Genomic DNA, 24968 nt, shown 5'->3' with positions numbered 1-24968 from the left:
CTGCACCATGAATGCTGGGGTTAAAATCCTAGCACGTTAAAGTAATCAAGGTCCTCTTTCTGCTTCAGTACTTGTGTTCATGCAAAAGCCTGGGTTTACAGACATAAGATACTACTGCATGGAAACCAGGCATGCAAAACTTGTATGTCTTGATTCAAACCACAATGTCACAAATCAAGAAACAGACGCTAAACACTTTTAGCCCTTCTCAGGAAAGCACACACACACACACACACACACACACACACACACACACACACACACTCACACACACACACTATAGGCAAATATAGTTTCTGAATGAAAAATTCAGTGCACAAACACAAAACCAATATGACCAACACTGATGCATGCAATTTCATACACACACAATCCCAGACGAACATAATTGTATACTCACTTACACCAAACATTTCACAATCTCAATCATCACAAAATACTTCTGTCACTCACTTTTATACACCTCGATCTGAGTCTGTAGTTCTTTCAGTTTTTCTGGAAACAACAACAACAACAATAAACAATACTGTATTAGATTATCCTTATCAATGTTTAAGTAAGCAAGGTTACTTTTACATAATAGAGATCAGCCAAAAAAAACAATAAACAATATTGTATTAGATTATCCTTATCAATGTTTAAGTAAGCAAGGTTACTTTTACATAATAGAGATCAGCCAAATGAAATTTCAATTCATATAAAAGAACTCCTCAGTGATCAATGATAGAAACAAATAATTTAGTTATTTAAACTATATCTTAAGTCACATGGAAGAATTGCTCAGAGATCAATAACAGGAGCAAACAACTCATTTAAAACTAACAATATCAATTAATCTATAAAATGAACAGGAACAAAAGAAAATAACTTTCACTCAATACTGACTGATATAAGTAAAAAGAATAGAAAAACACAGATGATAGTGTGTCACTGGATACATTCAATGTTCAAAAACTGAACACAAAGTAGTGAAAGTGACTGCATATTCTTTCCCTCCCTTCGGCCCTACTCTCTTCCATTAAAAGAATGTAATAAACTATGTACTTAGCTGCCCTTAATAATATCACAAAACTTCTTGACAGAACTCAACTGCTGTAATTTGTAATTAAGTGACTGGTCAATAATTTTCACAATCAACATCATGTGGAGAGGCTAATCTGACAGTTACTCTGCAGGCAAAAGGAAATTTTCTATCTAAAATTACGTTTAAATAACATACTTACCGTGACCCAACAAGTGCAGACTCCGGCAGGGGTCTGACATTCCTGGCAGGAATGTCAGACCCCTGCCGGAGTCTGCACTAGTTGGGTCATGGTTAAGTATGTGTAATTAAAATTAAATTTACATCAATCTTGCATAATGCTGCAAAGGTATACACAGAATGGCTAAAATGATGGAACAATGTCCAGACACCCAAAAATGACAAAATATCTGTCATCTTATCACCAACAAGAACAGGACAAATCATACAAATCAAGATACTTGAAAATAACACATAAACACACATGTTAACACAAGATGAAAAAAGGGAAGGGTGTGGGGATTGGGGGTGGGGTATTAATACCACACCATTCTTCTTCTTCATTCTTGGGATGCAACTCCCATGTTTACTTGCATGTGATCTACGAATAGCTTTTTAGGTGAATAACTGCTTTTACCCCACTGTTCAAGCAACTATACTCTGTTTTTGGGGGGGGGTGTCCATGATCAGTGTAATTGTGTTTTATCCACCTAATGCTCACTTGGATTACAAGATCTTCAATGTGTATATTTGATCTTCTGCATGTGTACGGACTTGAGATGGATACTATGGTACTGGCAAGTCTGCATATATATTGACCTGGGAGATCAGAAAACAACAACAACCGATTTCCACCTTTAACCCATCATGCCCTTAAATCAGAATCATGTCCGAGGCACAGTACCCTCAGACTGAAAGTCCAATGCTCTAACCACTCAAATTTTGCTCCTATCATGCTGCACCTTTACTGGAGAAACTCCCCAATTATGGAAGAGCAACCAAAATTTTTTCTGTTGCACGCAAAATTTCAAAATAAAGGGCAGGTAATGTATGTGAAACAACTGAATAACAAATACTGCTGAACAAATATTTATTTGTTATCATCACAGGCAGATACATATTCTAACACTCGCATCATCGCACACAAATGAGCAAACACACACACACACACACACACACAACGTTTTGCATACAACACAAAGATGGCAAATTATACACACATATACCCAATACTGCTCGCACACACACACACATGCGCGCGCGCGCAAATACACACAAATATCACACACATCAATGCATAAAAAGAATCTCTTAAATTTTCATACAAACACATACACATACAACAATGCATGCAACAAACCTTCTAAATTTTCTGGTGCACTATCTTTGTCACCAAGAGGTATAATATCTCCTGAAGAAAAACCTGCATCAGCAAAACCAACACTTCTTTGCTTATAATACTCTGCAAATCTAACACAAACAATCATTCATGGCACCACACACAAACACTCGTACGATTCCCTACAGGGTCATGCGTATCAGACTCTCTGATCAATTAGTAAAATGAACCAAAGCCAGGCCATTATGACAACTGAAGTTAGGGGAAATGTTGCTAAGAACAAATGTATAAAAGCATGCACGGGCAATTGATCAGTTTTCAGATATTTACAAGCAGACTCTGGTATTAACAAACAAACCTGAACCTGTATAATTATGTTCTTACAATTTCTTCATTAGAACAGATAAACTAGTGCTCCTCATCATCTGTGCTTCTTAAGTTTCTTCATTCACACATATGAACCAGTGCTATTCAAATGTGCTTCTTGTACTTTTTTTTTTCTATACTGATAAGAGTGCTACTCATAATCTATGTGCTGAAGCATCAAATTTTTTTGGTCAAAAATAAGGATGCAAGCACCAAATTTTTCAGAATGCAATGCCATGGTCACAGACTGGTTCTAGCAAAGTCTGCTTAATTTAAGTCTGTGTTTTGCCAGTGTTGTTTCCATAAAACACACGAGCAGCCAGAAAAATGTTTGGCATGGAGCAAAAGAGGTGTCTCACATACATCTACATACATAATCACTCTGGACAATAAATCACTGGTCTAAAGACACTTGTACGCCAATCCCATGCTTTGTCTGACAATGCTAGTCAATATCATTCCACTGTAATACATCATGAGAACAACACAAAATCTATTAGATCACAGCTCTAGATTGGTATCACAGTCAAGGCCTACTGAAGGAGTAAAAGGTAGCGTATTGCACAGATGCCTGGCAAAATCCCAACGTAAAAATCAGATCAATACACAGGCAGCAGCTAGTTCAAAGCCCTTGAGACAAAAGAAAAACAAAACAAGAAAGGCAAGGCCTTTAAGACTCACTTGTGATACACACTTAAAAAAAAAATATAAAAACTTTAAAAAAAATAATAAATTAGTTTCTTGAAATGTGTTCTCTATTTGTTATTATAATCATATACAGCTTCGCAAAAAAAAAAGCTTCCATGCGGATTCAAACCACAGATGTTTGGATCGAGACCGAGTGGTATTACCCACTGCACTAACGCAGGTTCAATGTTGACATTCAAAAATTATTTCTTGAGCATATTCTTTTAGCGGAATGAATCGACAGTGGCAATCCAAGTCATAACACTGTTTAAATCATGTTATTTTGGTATATCTCGGACATTTAAAAAATTTCTTGTGTCAGACCCCTGCCGGAGTCTGCACTAGTGGGTCATGGTTAAGTATGTGTAATTAAAATTTCTTTCAAGTCCAAGGTAAAGGAGGCGTTCCATCACCTCAAAAACACTGCAATATATGTCCGTTTTTATAGATCTACAGAGATCAGTGATCAACAAGCTTCGTCTTCTAAGAAACGATGACACCTTCCATTCAATTTCTTTTTTCTGTTCATTCTAGTTAATTCAGTATCCACTTTAAAATATTCATTGCAGTAAACACGTCGATGATTATTTCAGAAATTCTTTTAATTCGGCAGTAAAAGAGACACTGCCATCACGTCAGCCTTGGCAACATGTTTTGTCAAGATCTGCACTGACCAGTGCCGTGTAGACATGGCAGTGAAAAGAGTCAATTCAAATTTTCTTTTCTGTTCATTCTAGTTAATTCAGTGTCCACATTAGAATATTCATATGCAGTGAACATGTCAATAATGTAGTTAGTGTCACTGTATGTGTTCTGTCCAGAATGTGTATTTCTTTGCTTTTAACTGTGAACAAGAAAAACAAGGTCATGCTGTATTCTCATCAGACAATCGAGAAGCTGCAAATGGGTAACAGCGGTTTTTGGAATGCGGAACAAACATCAATGAAATAAACTGTTAATGATTCAGAAATACAGCTAAATTCAGGAGACTTACAATCAATTATTGGTATGACTGTGAAGAATTTTTTCCCCTAATATTTCTAAGTCAAATCTGGTATTGGCAGACAAAGTATTTCCAGAGAAAATTGCAATGTTAAAGTCTACCACAGACACACAAATACACACAGAGACAACCAAACACCAGGTTATAACACAGACTCACTTTGTTTACAGAAGTGAGTCAAACAGGGTGGGGGGGATGTTACCAATCTGTGCATTAGTAAATATTTTTATATCTTAAACATACCGAATATATCAAAAAGGATATTTCCAATCTGCATTTTTCTTCTTATCTGTGCATCATATCTGTTACCAAAAAGGTTACCAACATGTGTATTAATACACATGTTTTTTTTTTCCCGTATGTTATCTCTTGGAAACAAAAAAAGAGTCAGCACACATCAGTTCAAATGTGTCTATCCTCATTTATCTTGATCAAAATTGAAAAAAAAAAGCTGAACACATAAACCTTTTTCATGATGTTTGTAAAAGTGTGAGCTCAGAGACATAACACAACAGACAGAAACTTTTTAAGATAAAAAAAAAAAAATCTATCTGTGTTATTCATACTAAATATAAGCAGCCAATCAAATTATCATCAGATATCCTATCTGAACTGTTGACATTTAATTGGAACAGACAAGAAGTTAGGCGTTCTAAAGATGATTATATCATAAAAAAAAATTAAACGAAAGCTACTAAGATTCAATAAAAAAGCCAATCAAAATCAGTTCCACAATAGCAAAATACTAAAGCTGGATAACCAAAGAGACAAACGCATTCATCTTTAAAAGGCTAAAAATAAAAGGACACAAAATGAAAGCATAAGAAAGACAAAAGAGGCAGAATGAGAAGCGGGTAGAGAAAAAGACAAAGCGACAGAGAGAGATAAGGTGAGAGAATGAGTGGGTAAGCACAAGAGCAAGAGAGACAGACAAAGAAGCAGAGATGTAAAACATGCTGCTTCACCTTCTAAGCCCAACTCCAAAGCTTTCTCTTCTTTCTGGTTTGTCTCCTTTAATGACTCAAGTTTGGCTGTCCATAAGGAAAAACTCATGTAATTCCATGACAAACATACACACTCGCACTCGCACGAACATTCCTGTACGCATAATCAGGTACACATAAACATGCACACCTATATACACACATGTACATACATATGCACCCAAACACACACACATAAACCAAACACACACATACATACACAAACATACATACACACACACAAACACACGCAAGTGCACAAATGTAATTGTATACCTTCTACAAATGCAACTGGTTAAAATAAAAATCATCCTGAATATTTCAACTCATGCAACATCCTGAGACTTTCTAAAAGCAAAAGTGTGTCTGTTTTAATCACATTGATACATGAGGATAAACACATGTAATTCCATCACACACACTCACATCACATTCATACAAACATACATGTACACAGAATCAGGCACACATGAACAAACCCACATACAAACACACAGACACGGAGTATATACATATACATATACACCCCACACACATACACAGATACATCACAAACACACGCACATGTGTATACAAGTAACTGTATCCCTTCTACAAATGCAACTGGTTAAAGTAAAAATCATCCTAGATATTTCCATTCATGCAACATCTTGAGACTATTTTCAAAAGCAAGAATGTGCCTGTTTTAATTATATACATAATACATGTGTATGTGCATGCATGCACATGCATACATAGCTGTTTATCCTTGGGTACACATGTTTAAAGAGCAAAAGCAGCAAGAAATGGTCTAACTATCTGATCTACATACAATAAAACTAAAACCAGATATGCGATTTTATCTCATTTATCATCTGATCACTTGTTTTCTGTTCGTTCATTTTATCTTCCACTAATCTGCACTTTATTTGTGTCCAATAATCTGTTGGTTCCATTCATTTATTTACTTCTTTTTCTATCACTGTCAATCTTCCTGGCAACTATCATATTAAACAGAAAAAAGAAGTGTAACTGCAAATGAAAAAGAAAAAAAAGGAATGATCACTGAAATGAATGCAATAACATCTACACACTGAATGATTCATCCATTAAGATTTTAACATAAAAAAAATTATGAAAATGAAGGAATAGAACCAAGGAAAATATGAAAGAATAGAACCAAGGAAAATGTTTACGCTGCAGACAATCCATGAACATGAAAATGGCAGAATAAAACCCCTTTATACACATCACTTTAAATTTCCCCATCCTTTTTCTAAGTATTTAAAACCACCTTTGCAGTCAGCTCAAAATAAACCATTCTTTACCCTAAGATCCTTTCCATCACACCAAAAAGAAAGAACCCATAGATATGAGTATCCTGGATTACAATATTACAATAATATCATAAGAACCAAAGTAATCATGCAATGAAAGGATAACAGAGGAAAGAGTTACATTCTAAAGCAATCAGCTCAAGCTTTGGGTGCAGAGTCATACCTTTCATAGCTGCCAGCTGTTCTCTTGCGAAATCATTGTCTACCTGGAGGGATTCAATCTGTGGAAAGAAGAATGCCATATTTTGTCACAGCCTCACCTGCTTTCCCTACGCTTGATGAGATATCAAACAAGGCAAATATGCCAGCCTCACCTGGAATCCATAAACTTGGTTACCTATCCTCAAACTAGTCTAAGCTAATAAAACTTTGCTTCTACCTGAAGCAAGATGCTTCATAAAACTAAAAATACATTTACAAGTATAAAACCTTGCTTTTATCTGAAGCAAGATGCTTCATAAAACTAAAATACATTTACACATATATACATTTCCATCCTTATGATCACACACACATAAAACCTGAAGTGTTTAACAGTAGCGCAAAAAAACAAAAAAAAAAGCACAAGAGAAACTACCATACATTTGACAGTGAATTTTGTCCGCACAGTTTTCACACTTCTTCGCCATTTACATTCACTTTATAATACAACAGGAAATGGAAATATTTATATCATTTGAAATACATATTCTACTCTGCCTCCTAACTTCTTGACTTATTCATGTTTATTTATTCACCAGTTGTTTTTTTACAATCCTATTCATTGTGCTCTCTGAACTACTCTAAATGCTTGAAAACTTTCTGAAATATCCAGATCTCGTCCAGTCTCTTCCAAATCAATGTACAATACAAACAGACCTTTTCAAATTAAAGAAAAGTTTATAATCAAGGGCATTTTATCTATCATTACTCTCACTCACAGGTGAAAAAGGCTTACCTTGTTGGACAGAGAGGTTTCCTGTATCAGCATCTCTTCCAGTTTTTCCTGCAGTTCTTCCTTTTCTTTCTCTGTCCGCTGTATCTCCTCCGCATGTCTCTTCTCTGCCTCCTAAGGCCCAATCATAGCAACACCAAAGTCAGTATTCACAGCCTGACAACACCAACTGACTGACTGACTGATAGATGTAGATTACTAGCATAGTACCTATCCTTGGTCAGAGACAAAGCTTTAAGCGCTTTACAAACACAACGGGTGGTTTATACGGGTAGAGCTGACCGACAGCTGCCTTTAGGCATTATCATTTGTTTCCTGTGTCATTCAGTCAGACTTCAGTCACACACACACACACATATATATGTATGTATATATATATGTATATATATATGTATATATATATATATATATATATATATATATATATATATATGTGTGTGTGTGTGTGTGTGTGTAACACATAAGCGCATGTATAACAGAGTGGAATCTATTACTTAACTTTGTCAGCGCAACTCTCTTTTCAACTGGTTTCTTTTACGTGCAGTAAGTGCATGCTACACATTGGACCTCAGTTGATTGTTTTTGGCCAAATGACTAGCATCCAAAGCACCACTCAAGAGTCTAAGGGATGAAAATTCTGGCAAGTTTGGAATTTGACCACATATGCTCAGATTCTCCTGCTTTCTAGGCTGATGAGTTTCCAATAAGCCATCACTCCACTGATTAACGTCAGCCTGATCACTTTCATAAGGTAGTGGCGTGTAGGTCAGAGTAACTATGGAAGTGAGAGCTCCATGATCTAAGGTAAGAAAGACCAGATTTTTGTTCCCCACAGCCTACTCCAACTTAACGTCCACCATTCTACACCCAAAAAATGATTGAATAGACTTTCTTTTTAAATGTAACTGAAAGGCTTCATGGAACAGTTGATTTTCATGTATGGATTGTTTGGATGAGAGTTAATAAAATCAAGCCAGATAAGTCTGCACTCTCTTCACCGCCACCACACTCACACACACACACAAACACACACACACACACACACAAATCCCATCCACCAATCCACCCAGACACATCCTTATCATTTCCACCAAAAACATGAGGAACATATACATCCGGATGAGATGATAAACCAAGGTCCTGAGTGTTGCAAATATTCAGAACACAGAAAGGACCCACAGCAACAAAAGGGTTCTCTCTGGCAATATTCTATCAAAAAATCCACTTTGATACAATAACAAATATACTTGCAGGCAGAAGAAAGGAAAAAAAAGGGGGGTGGCATTGCACTGTAACAATGCGCACTGCCTCGGGAGAGCAACCCGAGTTTCACACTGTTCTGCTGTGACAAAGAGTAAAACAACACAAAACACTGCCCAAGTTTCACACCACTGTGCTGTGACAAAGAGTAAAACAACACAAACCACTGCCCGAGTTTCACACCATTCTGCTGTGACAAAGAGGAAAACAACACAAAACAATGATGGTTCCAGTAACCTGAAGTTTGTCCTGCAGATCCTGAACCTCCTTCAGTTGGTCCTGATATTTGATGGCAAGCTGCCGGAGCTCCTCCTGACTGGACTCACACATCTCCTTTACGTGACTGCACTCGTCTTCTGCTGAGGTCAATGACCGCTGGACCAAGCAATCCCAATGAATGAGTTACTTCAGACTGCATTATGTCCTTATCTCATAAGGAACATTTCCTTGTAAGCTTTAAAACACAAAATAAAAGCATGAAGACATACTTCAGACTTCATTACACCCTCATTAAATGAGGAAAATTTCCTTGTAAGCTCATCAAACACAAAATGCAAGAACAAAGACATACTTCAGATTTCATTATGTTCTAAAAAAAAAATAAGGAAAATTTCCTTGTAAGCACATAAAACACAAAATACAAGCACAAAGACATACACGTTCATGCCCTCCCCCACTCCCTTCTGAACGTTCCCTTCTCCCCATAACACCTCTCCCTCTGTGCAATCATACAGCACACTTGCTATCAAACATGTACTTGCAATCACACACACACACACACACACACACACACACACACACACATACTGTGTTCAATGCTACCGCACCCACTTACCACTGGAATACAAAACTGACCACTTGTAAAAAAAACCCTGATAAAGCTAAAAGAAAACAAGCCAAAAAAACAGTAAAAACACACACCAAACAATACACGATTATACACATTTACAGATATAAATGAGTTAACTCATACAGAGACCAAGTGAGCGAGAGAAAGAGAGAGAAGCTGCAATAAACCACCCACATAGACAAAAATATCTAAATACACAGACATTAGCACCGTGTCCAATATGTCACACCATCAGTCTTTTCAAGGCAGCTGTCAAAACAGCAAACACTTGTAGAGTTAGATTTTCATGGATTGGCGAGATCAGTACAGACTATAGGCTATATGTTAATCATCAATTTTACTGCCTATCTCTTCTTCTGCTGATCTCGGTATATATTTAAAAATTTGTTAACATTCTTTTTAATAAAATAAAATTGTAAAAAAAAGGCTCCTTACTTTGCTATAACCATCATAAATAATACAAACAATTGTCTCTTATCAGTATCAGTAGCTCAAGGAGGTGTCACTGTGTTCGGTCAAATCCATATACACTACACCGCATCTGCCAAGCAGATGTCTGACCAGCAGCGTAACCCAATGTGCTTAGTCAGGCCTTGAGAAAAAATAAATAAATAAATAAATAAATAGATAAATAAAATAAAATAAAACAACAAAACTTTTTTTTTTTAAAGAAAAAAATAATAAAATAAAATTAAATTAAAAAAAAAAGATCAATACATAAAAATACTATTACTAATATTATTTATAAGGCGGAAAATCTTGATGAAGTCAACTCTAAATGCACGCGTGCACACACACACACACACACACACACAAAAGTAACTCAGCACACACAAAAAATCACACACGCACACACAAAATTCTTGCATTACTGTACAACAATCCAAAGAAAAGAGATTATGTCAGTATGCTTGTAAACTGCACTTGCACAATCTCATGTCAATCATTAATTCTCTAAGTACATGTATGCATGCACATGTCAATGTGTCAAAGTGTATGTGAATGTGTGCATGTGGCATTGAAGTGAATCCAAAAAAATAATAAGTATTACACAAGATAAAATGAAATCAACAGCACCTCCAAGTCAGACAGTTTTGTGACAGCATCAAGCTTTTCTTGAAGCACCCTCCGCAAGGATTCCTGAAAAACAAATTCACACAATATTCCATTTTGGCATTTTATGTAATCAGACTGGCATACGCTACAAACACATTCATAAAAGCTGAAATGGGTAAGCAGACAAAATCATTAATTCCAATGGACTACCAGTTGCACCAATTGTTTAAAAAATTATATTACAAAAAAACAAGAAGAAAAATATATTAATAAAATCATTTAATCATTTTACATGTCTCATGTTTCATGGTCTAAAAAGATGCATGTCCAGTCAGATTTTTGTGACCCACCTTGTGTTATCATGCACATTCCTGGTTGCCTATCAAGATACTTTCTTTTTTTCAGTTTCCTTTTTTCTGTCACGCACAATAAAAATGTTCTATCATGCCTTCACTAACATAATATGAACCAAAGTAAAGAAATTAAGCAACACAGTGGACTTGTACAATATGAAGTAAATGTACATGTGCATACACCATCAAACCCATCTCTTCCAAAATAATTACAGAAACTTACCTTGGCTGTAGTTTCATAGTTGATCTTATCTTCTTGTAACGCCATCAATTCCTGTCTTAGTGTGTCCTCAGCATGGTTCTTCCAAGAAAAAAACAACATATGAACACCCATTAGGCATGAGATTGGGAAATTGTGACTGAATCTGAAAGGTGGGGGCCTGGGGGCCACAGAAGGCCCCCAGTGGGGGTCCATGGGGCAACACCCCTGGTGGGGGCGAAGCCCCCTGAAGCTGAAAGTTTTTCTGAATTTCAAACCATGAAATCTGCACTTGCGGGCCACCAATGCTGCTGAGGTATTCCAACCCACAGAAGACAAAAAATCAGTCCAATTCTTCCTAAACTGAAGTGTTTTTGCTTCCAAACCTGTAAAGTCAGCCTTGGGGGCATGGTTTTCAAAATCGCGTCTCATGTGTGTGTGTGTGTGTGTGTGTGGTTTCAATGCAACTCTGTATGTGAGAAAGAGAGACAGACAGACAAAGAGACTGAGAATAGGGGTCGGGCTGGACATGGGAGGAAAGAGTTAAAAGTTCATGTATGTACACTGCTTTAAATACAACTCTCTCTGTGTTAAACTCTTTGTGTGAGTGAGTGAGTGTGTGTGTGTTTTCAAGGAAAATGTTCTTAGCACACAAGTTTGCACTGTACCAATGCAACTGACCATCTGGTCTCTTCAGCTGTAGTCTCTGTTCCTCCAACATGCATGTGTGTTGGCTGAGGAAAGAAAGGGGGAAGTGGAATGACTGGAGGGAGGAGGGGGTGGGTCTGTGACTGGTTATATCACTTCCAAGCAATCAAGGATTCTTAGCTGGAGCTAGTGGTCAGTGTCTTGGCTCAATGCCAAAATTGCCACAGTCATTGACAATGGTTTCATACCCCCCACCCCACCACACCCCTCCCTCAGCACTGGTAGAAGACTCAAGAGAGAGGGGAGGTGTACCTCAGCAAATCATGAAAGTCTGCAGGAGGGGGGCGGGGTTTTGGGGAGTGACTTTTTTCTCTCTGAAATCAACTGCTCTTCCGCTGAAAATAGCGGATTTTCAAAGTGTGTGTTCGTGTGCGTGTGTGTGTGTGTGTGTGTGCACGCGCACGCACATTCAATTCAACTCTCTGTGTCTGTGCGTGCATGTGTAACTTCGGTAATCTGGCCGGCTATAGGTCTCAAATCTAAATACACTGACTCTTGCCATGAACTGTCTGTACTACGGAAGTGTCGGCTGTGTCAGAAAAGGCACTGAGGTCAATAAGTTGCTACAAAGTTTCTGTTTCAATCCAACACTGAATGTTACTTGTGCATACAGTGGCAAACATTGGCAGCTTCTGCTAAATGAACAGAGGGTCAAGCAGATGTACCCACGGCCCTTGTGGTTTGACATGGATGGAGATCGCGCGCACTGATGTATCTGTGCGCGCGTGCAAGTTTGTGTGCGTGTGCGCGGGCGCGCGCTCCAATGTCTGTGCCGCACGTGTGTGTGTGTGTGTGTGTGTGATCGACAGCATGTGTGTGTATGTGCGCGCATGCGTGCTTTTCACAGTGCGTTAGGAAACTTGCAGACTTCGATTTTGGTGCTCTGACAAGTCACTGGATCGCCTCTCAAGGGATCAACAAACGACGCTTTGGAAAGAGTATTCCGTTTTCATTTTTGACAGATCATCGGTAAACGATACAGAACGGCCCATAGGCTTTTTCTTTCTTTCTTTTTTCTCCTAGAAAACAGACGCTCCATTTTTAATGCAAATGTGAAAACTGATTTCCGTGCCTAGACTGGAGAGTTGCACCCATACAATCTGACACCAACCTCACTTGGCCTTGCCTGTGGTGTCTATTTTGTGAATGATGTTGCCTACCCGTAAAGTTATTTTTTTTATTCTTCACTTCTGTTTTCACGATCTCATCTTGCCAGACCCAGTTCCACTTATTATTCACTCCTTTATCGATCTCTGCTGCAAAAATCCTCTAATCCTTTGTGAGTTTTCTCATTTTGTCAATGACTGAAGACGATGGACGAAATCAAGCATCTTTAGCAAACGCTGTGGGTCTGTCTTGTCGATCTGTCGGACAATGTGCAATCTTCGTGGGTCAGAAAAAAACCTCACCTCCCCCTCCACCCCTCCGATTTTCTCAATGGATTTACGCGAATCTCAAAAATGGCCTCTGCAGCCAATTTTCGGTCAGAAACCCGACTATAGTTGGAAAAATCTCACGCCTGCCCATACACAGCAACATACATCAAAAGAAAAATGAATGGCGCAGAACTGGCAAACATCATACTAAAACTACTATGAATATATAATTGTCCAAAAATCAATGAAATATATCAGAAATGAACATAACAAATTTTGAAAAAATATACTTTGAAGAATAAACCACTTTCTGTTCTTACACAATATAATAATAAATCGCACAACTTTTTTATATTCCTGATACTAATTCAGATGGGCACAAATCACCACAGTTAAAAAATTTACAAACAATTGTAAGAGTTCCAGTGCATGTAGTGTCTCTCTATGTGTGCAGGTGTGTGAGATTAGGGGAAGGACTTGGACTGATGATCCTTAACAGTAACTATTTAAGTTGCAGATCTTTGGCAACTAATACAAATATCCACATTTACAAATAAAAACAAACAACAAAAAACAAACAAACATCAATGCAAAAACTATATTGTAGTTGGCTGTAATAAAAAACACATGATTGCACAAATGTACCTTTGAGTATACATGGAGCTGTGTCTCCAGCATCTCCAACCGAGACAACAACTTGTCTTCATCAATGAGGGCCTGAAAAATGCATCATCAACACACAATGAGCAACATCATAACATGTACTTCACACAGGGATTCATGTGTAAAACAACACATTTACACACTTATACACACTATGTCAAAACAGACTCAAAATAAAGTGGCTGCTCTGGTAAGGATAAGACTGAGCTAAAGCATTTACAGACTGTGATTTGCTAGAGTCAATATGACAACCTTAATCCCATATTAACCCTTTCGCTGCCTAGGGAATAAGATGTAAGTGAAATTAAAAATCTGCCAGTTGGTTTTTGGAGGTTTTTTCAAAACAAAAAACGGGTATATATTTTCAAAAATTCTATGTGCTTTGTTATTGGAGAGAGACCCATAAAGTATATATTTTCTGAAGGGTAAATGAATAAAGAATACAAAACATGTGATGTTTTCCAATTTTGTATTTTACCAAAGACATGCATTAGTTTTCATATCAGTATTTTGTTTTTTGTCAGATTTTCAACATTTTACGAACATTAGTTTGTTTATTTGCACAGTAATATATTATTATTTCTGGACAACTGGGTAATAACTGTACACACAAATTATACAAGAACAGCCACAATGAAAAAAAAAAGAGAGATACAAATACACGATTCATTGTGACTACTCTTAGTGATAACAACATTGATGTGATTGTCCAGTCCTTTCAATCAAATCAGTTTTCTTGAAAAAATCATCATGCCCATCAGGAAAGTCAGACCCACGAACTGTTTCATTTCAAACACATTTGTATCTGTCCATGCTGACAGTCTGGAGTACTTTTTTCTGCCTGCCTGGATTTGCCCATACCTGCTTGAGTGCCTGCTATGCATACAACTTGGATTCCTCAAAAAACTTCTTATCTTGATTATCATCTACAAAAAGAGAAAAAAGTCAATGCAGTCTGTGTTGTGTGGGCCTTTTTTTAGTCCACTATCACCCAGTGAAGTCGGGAATAACATGCTGCGTGTTATTTGTTGTCCCTACATTGATCCCCTCAAACACAGCAAGGCCACGCCCCCTCAGCCTCCACCCCCTCCTCTGATCCAGTACACTTTGTCCAGTTATGCTTAGTCCTCTCATCCTGTCTCTACCTCTACACATCCCCTGCACTGGCTCAGTGCCAAGAATGTGGCTTGCACTGTGTACTGCTGCTATTTTGGTTGTATCACTGTCAGTCTTATGGTCAGAGTCTGCTCTGTACAATGTCAGTCACTGCTCATCAATCTTACCAGTCCTTTCATTGCTCCCTTTATTCTCTACTGAACTGTCTGATAAAAGTTCATCACTGTCTTCTTCTTCAAGCTGATGCTTCAATTCTTTCTGAGCATCAATTAAAGAAAGCAATTTTGGTTGATTTGGTGCACCTTGATCACAAAGCTTGAACTGTGTGTTGCCACTTTGCTAAGCATGTGTCAAGCAAGTCAAAAAACAGCCAGTAACCCAACCAAACAGTTCAAATAAAGGACTACACATAACGTACATGGGGTTTCTAGCAATCAATAGAATCCAGAAAGATTCCTCAAAGTAAAGCTACCAGTGTTTTTGTCGCAAACTTAATACATACCTGGGAAAAGTCCAAATATTTTAGTGACAAGTTATCTCTTCTTTAAGTAGTAATCCTGACATATTTCAATATAAATAACCATAGGCTCATAGAAATAGTGCCTGGCTACCATTTTTTCCTAACAAAATCCAAATTCCCACTCACAAAGAGCACGAAAGAAAACACTGACCTGCCAGCCTCCTTCTGCTGCTTCCTGAGTGGTGAGGACCAACTGCTGCAGGCTGCTCAGTTTCTGTTCCAACATCTTCTCCCTGTGAAGAGCCTCCTGTGGCAATACACACAGTACACATTATGACCCTTGTCCAAATACCATATACCACAGTAGGTCTTTACTTTACAATCTGAGAGGCCTGTCTGAATACTACATACAACTGCATGTCATTACTTTACACAAATTACAGTCTGTGGGGCCTATTCTGAATACTATATACCACAGGTATATACACTCTGTGAAGCTTAGCCTGAATACTACATACCACAGTCGATCATTACTTTTACACTCTATGAAGCTTAGCCTGAATACTACATACCACAGTAGGTCATTACTTTACACTCTGTGGGGCCTAGTCTGAATAATACACACCACAGTAGGTCATTACAACTTTACACTCTGTGAAGCCTAGTCTGAATACTACATACCACAGTAGTCATTACTTTACACTCTGTGAGGCCTAGTCTGAAATACCACATACCTCAGTAGGTTATTACTGTACACTGTGAGGCCTAGTGTGAATACCACATATCACAATAGGTCATTACTTTACAGACTCTGAGGCCTGTTTTTACTACTGAAAATGTGTCTTGTTGGCTCAGTTCTCTCTGCAGCTCAGTCCCTCCAAATCATGCACATGCACAGTAAGATATGCTTAAATAATATTGGCTAAATATGTACGCATGTTCACACACACACATACTTGCACACACTAAAGCACTAACAAATATACACACAAATATGAATAAACACACACACACACCTTTCCGACACAATCGCACACACATGTTGTGCACGCACACATACGAACACAAACACACAAACTTCAATTCAGTTCAGAATCTTAACTCATTGCCTGCCTTGGGATCCGAGACTTAGTCCCTTTTATTGCACTGTTGTATGCCTGCAGAACATATCTCTCACATCCATTTTCATCAGCAATTCACCGTTGATATTTAAAGTCAAACGACCTACTTTGTTTCTCCCTGTCTTCTTGAATGTTTGAAGACTGAAGAGTGCAGTCTGCACTGTATGACATAGGCAGTAGGAAATTCCGAAGTCACTTGCATACACAGTCAAAATGGTGTTGTCTACCAAAGATCTATCTCTGCTCATTTATCAACGGTTTCCAGCCTTAGAAGTGGCTCAGAAAACACTTAAGATACAGACAGCAGGGAAGAAAGCCTGTGTAGTGGTAAGAGTGATGATTCAGGTGCAGATTTGGATTATGATAATAACAGTCACAACCCACTTCGTGACACATGAGTGAATGTAACAGTGATGTAAGTTTTGTGCCCCAGACAGATCAGCCTGTGTCTGCACAGGCCAGAAGTAAAGTGACAGTGAATTACTGAGTGTGAATCAGTTGGCAGCAAAAGCCCTGTCACTCTGCATGTGTTGCTAGAAAGGGAAGGGGGATGAGAAGAGTGGTGGTCAGTCAGGCTCGCCACCAGCTGGTGAGGTAGAGAAAGGGGGTGGTATCTGTTGGCTGGGTGCCAACACACAGCTGGGTGGCCAAGTTTCTTTTTCAACAAGCTGTTTTTGTAATCCTGGGCCACAGGCACACAAAGAAAACAAATTTGACTGGAAATCTTGGAATTAATTGTGATGCTGAGAAATAATAGCCACTTGATTTCATGGCAATTTTATTTGACTCCGATCTAAAACAACAATAACAACAGTTATACTAAAGAACTGGAACAACTTTATCATCTATAAAAGCAGAATATGAGCAAACATCATGCAAAATTTCAAGGTGACCTTTGTATTTGAGAAAGTAGTGCATGTTTCTTTGCACTTAGGTGGCAACCCTCAGTTATCGTTCGGCACACACAAATGACAATGTTATTAAACTGTTCGGCAGGCAAGGGGTTAATGACTGTTGGCAGGCTGCTTTTGGCTGAAGCTAAGACTATCTAAGTCACACACCAAAGCGATCATCAGGAACGAAAACAACAAATGAAAAATATCATGACTATTGTGAAAAATATACATAATGCTGCAAGTACACTAGTTTGTTTTAAAAAAATACTATGACCATTGAATAATTTTACCAAGTTTCTTTAAATCTTTAAAAAATAAATTGCATATCAAGTCTCACCTGTAAGTACTGTGCAAGGAGGTAGAGGTCTTGAGTCTCAATCTTTATGCCAGGCTGGTTGGGGGCATCCAGGAAAGGGCTAACAGGAAAAGCAGAAACAATAATCAATAAAACAATGAAAATTATGGCACTTTTAATGACATGCAAGTGCACCTACAGCAAATCTTCCATTCAGTTTCAGTGTCAGTTTCAAGGTGTTAAAGCATACCTTAGAACATGTCATCTGCATTATCTCTTTTGCGGCAAAAGACGACAAAGTCAACATCGAGGTGTCATGTTAAATGGACTGTTTTCACATTGCAACAAAGTTTGACAGATGCATCTAACTTCTCTGCCCAATAGGAAATTGGCTAACTTCCCCTCTTAACTGAGTTTAAAGTGAACAAGTCCACTGTGTTCTTTGACACAAACTGAATTGTGTGACCAAGAGTGTCAAGTCTAAAATATTTGCCTCTGGAGAGTGTATTCTATACAGAAACTTGGTGGCGAAAGAGTTAAGCAAACCTTTGACCTACACTTAGACCATTGAGAGCCAGTTTCAGTTTGTTTGTCAAGGAGGCATCACTGGATTCGGATAAATCCATACATGTTGCACCATAATTATCTGCTAAGCAGATGCCCAACAGCAGCATAACCCAACACGCTTGTCAGGCCTTGAGTGCATGCATATTATATTTGTGTACCTATCATAGTGGATTTCTACTGCAGAATTTCACCAGAAGACAACACTCTTGTTGCCATGGGTTATTTTTCAGTTCACCAAGTGCATGCTGCACATGGGCCTTTGGTTTATCATCATGTCTGAATGACTAGATGCTCAGTTTGATTTTCCAGTCAAACCTGGGAGAAAGGGCCAGAGTGGAAATCGAACCAACACTCTCACGCACACTATATTAACAGTTAAGCATATAAACCATTCTGCCACCAGAGCCAATCAAATGCTGCAGAAAAAAGTCTACTATAACTGAATGTAATTGGGATGAAGGAATCTTCAATTTCTACATACTTCCTGCAAACGTATTTGTGCATTAAGCTACTAAAATGAGGATTCACTCTGTAAGAATTTGCATGTTAATTATGTAAAAAGGGGACACTGGTAAAAACTGATCAGATTGCTTTTAAAAGTTATTGTCATATCCAATCCAATCGGCAGGATTTTTCTTGCTCGGCTTTTGTTACTGTTTTTAAATTTGTCTCTGGAGTTATTAGACAAACTGATCAAAACTAAATAATAATCCCAGTGCACATAGTCTCTATACCAGCATTAATTAAAATAAAATTATGTTGACTAATCATTTCAAATAACTGATCCAGTGATTAAAATATCTTCATATATGTGTTACACAAGTTCGCAGTCACACACACATTCACACAAATGTACACATAAATACCCCCATCACACACACACACTCACACAAATACTTTGGAGCAATATATCAAACTCACAGTGGTTTTGCTTCCCTTCCATCAGGGTGATAGAGGGTAATTGTTGCAATGATACATCCATGAGTAACTGAAAACACAACAGCAGAATTTCAGAAAATGCACAATTAATCTGCAATCAAATTTGTATGAAATTTTTCCTGCCTCTGAAAAACCAAAAATCAATACAAATAAAATAAGAAATAGCATACTTTCAAAGCAAGACCACTCACAAAGACTCTGAATTTGTTCCCCGTTTTATGTTTTATCATGTGATAAATATTCAGTACATCATGAACTTGTAAAATGTATTGTACACCTAAAATCTACACAGAAAGAAATCAAATATTTAAATTAAAAGTTGACTATTACTACAATACTAGTATTAGCAATTATATCATAAAAAGTGGTTTTGATGGCACAGGAATAACAAACACACAAGCATGCGTCTGGGCACACACACAGTGACACACAGAAACACACACACTCACTCTCTCACTCATACACATATTCACATGCAGCACATAATTCACACAGTGATACTGAGGAGAGTGAAAGATAATGAAGAGAGGAATTAACAATCTGTAATGAAGATATGAAATTAACTAACTGTATGTCATCACCCAATTCTCACATAGGCTTTTCTATCCACAATGTCCTCTTTTCATCACCTGACAACGGGCCAATGGTTCGAAACGTCGTGCCTCACTCCAAGAGGATTCATCTACCACCAAAAAGATTTCTATAAACTTAAGTTTTTTGTTCTTTGTTCTGAAGAATCCTGCAGTCAACTTTGTCTTCTTCTTCCCTGTATACATACCTATATATATATATATATATACTCCAAAGAAACACACACATTTGCACAAACACACACATTACCACACGCACACACTCTCTCTCTCCCTCACTCATGCACATATTCACATGCAGCATTTACATAGCCATAATGATACTGAAGTGAATGAAAGATAATGAAGATTTAATTTCAAAACTGTGGACTTACTTTTTTCACCACGACGGTTATTCTCAACCACTTCAACACCCAGTTGAATCAGATCACCAGAGAAGATTTCTCGTACAGGACTTTCTTCTCCACTCTTGCAAAGACGCTGATTGTTGATGAATGTTCCATTGCTACTCTTTGTGTCTTGTATGTAGAACTGACAAGGAAGACAACAATTTATCCACCACTACTATCTCATCAAACAGCATGGTTGTTTGGGTTTGTTTTCGGTTGTTGTTTTTTACATATCTAACACAGACATCAAAGTCAGCATGCAACGGCTTTGTCTTAAATCAGTAATCACACAGAACTATTCCCCACCCCCTCTCCCTCCATTTAAGAGTACTGTCAGTATTTACCAATAATGACAACTTAAATCATCAATGCTCTTTTTTTCTTTCTTTTAGAGCCGAAACAAACAAAAATTAATACACTTCCAGTTATGGTTATCAGACACCTTAGCATTAACCATTTTTCCAAAAAAATCACAAAAGCAACAATCCAACATACCTTGTCAGCTTCATACCACAGTATAGCATGATGGCGAGAGAGCACTTTACAGTCAAAAACACCATTGCTTTCCAAAGGTCGGGCCCGAGCAACGGATCTGCCGATTTTGACTGGTTCGTGCAATGAAACATGCCGCTCTTGGAATGGATGCGAGTTAGGTCGGCATGACAGGACAGCCAGCGCACACATGTTGGGACGCAGGCTTTCCTCCTCTTCCACCTGCACACCAGGAAAAAGAAATCATATATATATAAAGTAATGAGTAACTAATCACAAATTTACAAATCCTTAAACAGACAAAACTGATTCGATGCCTTCCTTTAAATCTAACCTCAAGACTTTCCTCTTCCAGCAGCATTTCCTCTAGACCCTCTCTCAATCATGAAAGTAGCTAGTTGATTGTATAGGTATATTTGTAATGCTGTATTGTGTGTGTGTCAAATGTATATATGTATGGATGCATGGATGAATGCATGCATGTATACATGTATGTATGTATGTATGTCTGTAGATATATATGTATATATGTTGTATGTATGTATATTTGTATGTATGTCTGTATTGTATGAATGAGTATGTTGCACATATATGTTTATTGTGCATGATTGTGAGTTGAGGACTGAGTGTGTTTCGTATGTGTGTGGATTGTAAAGCGCTTTGTGCAATAAGGAAAACACTGATAAATGTCCAATTACTATTATTATCATTATTATTATGATGACGAAGTGACATATCCCTGTTTCCCCTCCACACCTCCCTCAGTGATAAGTCTGGGGATTTTCTTTTCTTTTTTTCAACTTAAAATCGCAAAACTTCTTTTTAATGAACAAGGTAAAGTCATGAAAATCCATGAAAGAAAACCTTTTTGCTTTTACTTCCACCATTGTTTCAGCTTTGACTTATTTCTAAAAAGCTGTTTCAAAAGGCCAACAGTAACACAGTAGTAGTATTTTGAACTGAATAAATTGTATTCTTTCACACATTTCGATGTCTGTGCATACAAGCATTCATTCTCTCTCTCTCTCTCTCTCTCTCTCACACACACACACACACACATATATAATCATTCCACATTTGAAACACACATACAGACAGACACACACACACACATGCACATACTCACACACACATGCACATACCCTCTCTCTCTCTCACACACACACACACACATACACACGGAAAGTATGAAAAATAGCAAAGAAAAAAACTTTTTTGTTATGAATGTTGATAAACTTGTAAAGTATCTTTGTAATTAAAAAAAATCTTTGTGAGTTACATTGACAGGAGTTATGTGCCATTGTTTTCCTTCACTATTATGTTATGCTATTCAGAAATTTGATCCAGTGCTCTGTCTAAACTTTTTGACATCCCTTCCGTCCTCTAAAAATCTACTAGTTAGACCCCCAACCATTATTATGTAATAGTAGTAATTCTTTACAAGGCATTATTTCTTTTTTCTTTTTTTATTGAAGATATTTATTTGTATTTCATCACTTATTCATATTCATTGATTATATTTTGTTACTAATACTATTTCAACTATTAATCATTTCTGGTACCTTCAACAAGTTCAGGAAGACTTTGGATTTTTACATTTGTACAGCAGAGATAATTGAATACCGATCACTTAATAATGATTTCTCTCAATCATATTTCAACACCAGTAAGTTATTGCAAAACTCTGAACAGGATCTAATGTTATACTGTGTATTTATGCATGGTAAGAAGTAGACCATTACATAGAAAATTCTTTGCCTTTGCTGTCAAATGTCAAGAGTTAATAAGAACCCAGAATCACTTACTTTTAACTTAAAGGTCTACTAAACAGTGTCAAACACTTCAATCATCAGGCTGACAAGATTACCTCATTGCTTAATTTATTCATCAGTCTGTGACTCAAGCTACAAGTTTAATAAATTCCCATAGCTCCATGTGCAGAGCTTTTAAAACTATGAATACTATCAATGAGAATTTAGGCTGTAATATCTAAGAAACATATTTAGCACTTTTACTGGTCTCACAACTGCTCCATCGCCATGGATGTAAGATGAGTCACAAATTCATTATCCTTATTCCTTTTCATAAAACTCTGAAGTAAAACAATACTAGATCTAATACAATAGTAAATAAATCTTTGTTTCGGTGTTCTCTGCTTTCAAATAATATTCTTCTGCATCATTCATGAATCATATATATACGAATGTTGATGTAGGAACCTAACAGTACTTGAACAATCAGAAGTCCACAATCCGTGTAGGTACATCAGAGCACTTATCAGGTCTGATGCTGATGCCTGACACCAGCCTAGAGGGGTCGAGCAACGAGGAAAAAACATCAGCATTTCAGGACGATCGAGTCTAGTGCAGTGTTGCTCAAACTGACAGTTAACCTAGATGTGCGCACACGAACAGTTTCTGTGGCAGCCAGCAGGGGCATTCTAAAAATAACAGTTCCAAAAATACTTTCGTTCTCCCCTGAATCCTCCATCAGCTCCAGTGTAAGTGTTCCGAACACAAACACAGACAGTTCCGTCATGCAAACATTCAACGTTGCAGTTGCTTCTTCAAGTTATCTTACGACTTATTCATTAAACTACAAAAACATCAGAGTTGAAGAACTGATCAAATCAAAAATGTTGGCAAAGTATCCTACTTACCATTCTTTGTAACCCCCAACATTCAACCCCACTTCTCAGGAGACAACCATTTCTTCAGTCTTCTGCACTATAATCTCCAACAAGTCAATTTGTTGGGCATAACGTTGCAATCAATGAGAATTGAATCATTTCATACCGTAAGTTTTTCACCGCCAAACGAAGATGATTTTTAAAAAAATATTTTCATCATAATTATGTACGTTGATATTTCTAGAAGTCATCAACATAGTCTGAATAAAACATTTGGAGAGTATCTTGTTGCGCTGTATCATGTAATGATGGCAAAAAAAAGCTCCAGACCACAAATGCAAAAAACAACAACTGTTTCAAAACTGACTTCAAATTATACATATATGACAATTTGTTTCCCTTTATACCTGTGTAATGTGTAACGCAACTGCAAACTGAATTTCATTTTAAATTCATTTGCTACTAATATAATGTTGTATTCACGTTTTCTCTTAAGAATGCATGTATTGCCAGTATGTGAAATTTTAAGAAGTGTTTTATTCTCAGCACAACTGAAAATAGAATAGACTAGAATGTCTTTATTACCAAGTGTACCGGGGTCACAAGGAATATTGGAGGGATGGGGGTGGGGTAGTACATAAAAAGGTACAAACATAAATCGAAAATCATACACAAACACATTGAGATACAGTGGAAATCAAGATATATGCATCAGTGCCGGTGACTATCAATTCAAAAACTTGTGCACGCGCGCGCGCGCCCGCCCGCCCGCCCGCACGCACGCACGCACACACACACACACACACACACACACACACGTTTGAACACTGAGAACTGACTGAGCCGCGTATTACACAGACTCGGATGTGGATGGGGAGGCTCACCGGTGCTGACTGATGACTAGATCTTCAGGAAGATGGTTGTTGATTGCACAATTCTATTTAATCATACTGGATTTGTTCCAGAGACAGGGTATCGACTGCTTTGGGGGAAAAGCTATTGCCGAAGCGATTGGTTTCCGTCCTTATACTGGCTTCTGTACCGTGACCTGAGGGGCGGCATCTCGAAAATCCCAAAACTGAGCTGCCAGGATGTAATTCGTCCAGGCTGATTGAATTTGCTTTTTTGGGTGCAAGCACGTCAGAAGTAGACAATGGTTTGTCAAATCTGGAGTTGTTAAAAAAAAAAAATAAATAAAAATGTTGAGTTTGTCTGGAAGAGTTCTGTCAGTGCTGTCGACTGTCTGGTGGGTCATTTTGTAATCAGTGATGTTCTGCAGTCTGGTCCACACATTCCTAGAGTTGTTTGCAGACAAATTTCCTTCTAATTTTTTTCCTACATAAAAACTTTGCCTTCTTAA

General features: G+C 37.6%; 1 protein-coding gene across 7 annotated transcripts in view; it reads right to left on the bottom strand.

Moving 5' to 3' along the window:
- The window catches only part of LOC143284650 (uncharacterized), a 51418-nt gene extending 27712 nt beyond the window's left edge, over positions 1 to 23706 (bottom strand). For 4 of the 7 annotated variants that reach the window (XM_076591535.1, XM_076591539.1, XM_076591536.1 and 1 more), the window contains exons 1-15: positions 23639 to 23706; positions 20983 to 21201; positions 20473 to 20629; positions 19491 to 19557; positions 18045 to 18123; positions 15902 to 15997; positions 14097 to 14168; positions 11392 to 11469; positions 10837 to 10899; positions 9147 to 9284; positions 7653 to 7763; positions 6879 to 6936; positions 5382 to 5447; positions 2382 to 2444; positions 454 to 495 (exon numbers count right to left, since the gene is read on the bottom strand). In XM_076591535.1, the coding sequence (XP_076447650.1) occupies positions 454 to 495; positions 2382 to 2444; positions 5382 to 5447; positions 6879 to 6936; positions 7653 to 7763; positions 9147 to 9284; positions 10837 to 10899; positions 11392 to 11469; positions 14097 to 14168; positions 15902 to 15997; positions 18045 to 18123; positions 19491 to 19557; positions 20473 to 20629; positions 20983 to 21201; positions 23639 to 23641 (1312 nt within the window). In that variant the 5' untranslated portion in view covers positions 23642 to 23706. The remainder of the gene's footprint in view (positions 1 to 453; positions 496 to 2381; positions 2445 to 5381; positions 5448 to 6878; positions 6937 to 7652; positions 7764 to 9146; positions 9285 to 10836; positions 10900 to 11391; positions 11470 to 14096; positions 14169 to 15901; positions 15998 to 18044; positions 18124 to 19490; positions 19558 to 20472; positions 20630 to 20982; positions 21202 to 23638) is intronic. The other 3 variants (XM_076591537.1, XM_076591538.1, XM_076591540.1) reach the window with 3 other exon arrangements.
- Between the last annotated feature and the right edge of the window lie 1262 nt (positions 23707 to 24968).

Source organism: Babylonia areolata, chromosome 8, assembly GCF_041734735.1.
Source record: "Babylonia areolata isolate BAREFJ2019XMU chromosome 8, ASM4173473v1, whole genome shotgun sequence".
In the NCBI taxonomy this organism is placed as follows: domain Eukaryota; kingdom Metazoa; phylum Mollusca; class Gastropoda; order Neogastropoda; family Buccinidae; genus Babylonia; species Babylonia areolata.
This window is presented reverse-complemented; position numbering and strand designations above follow the sequence as displayed.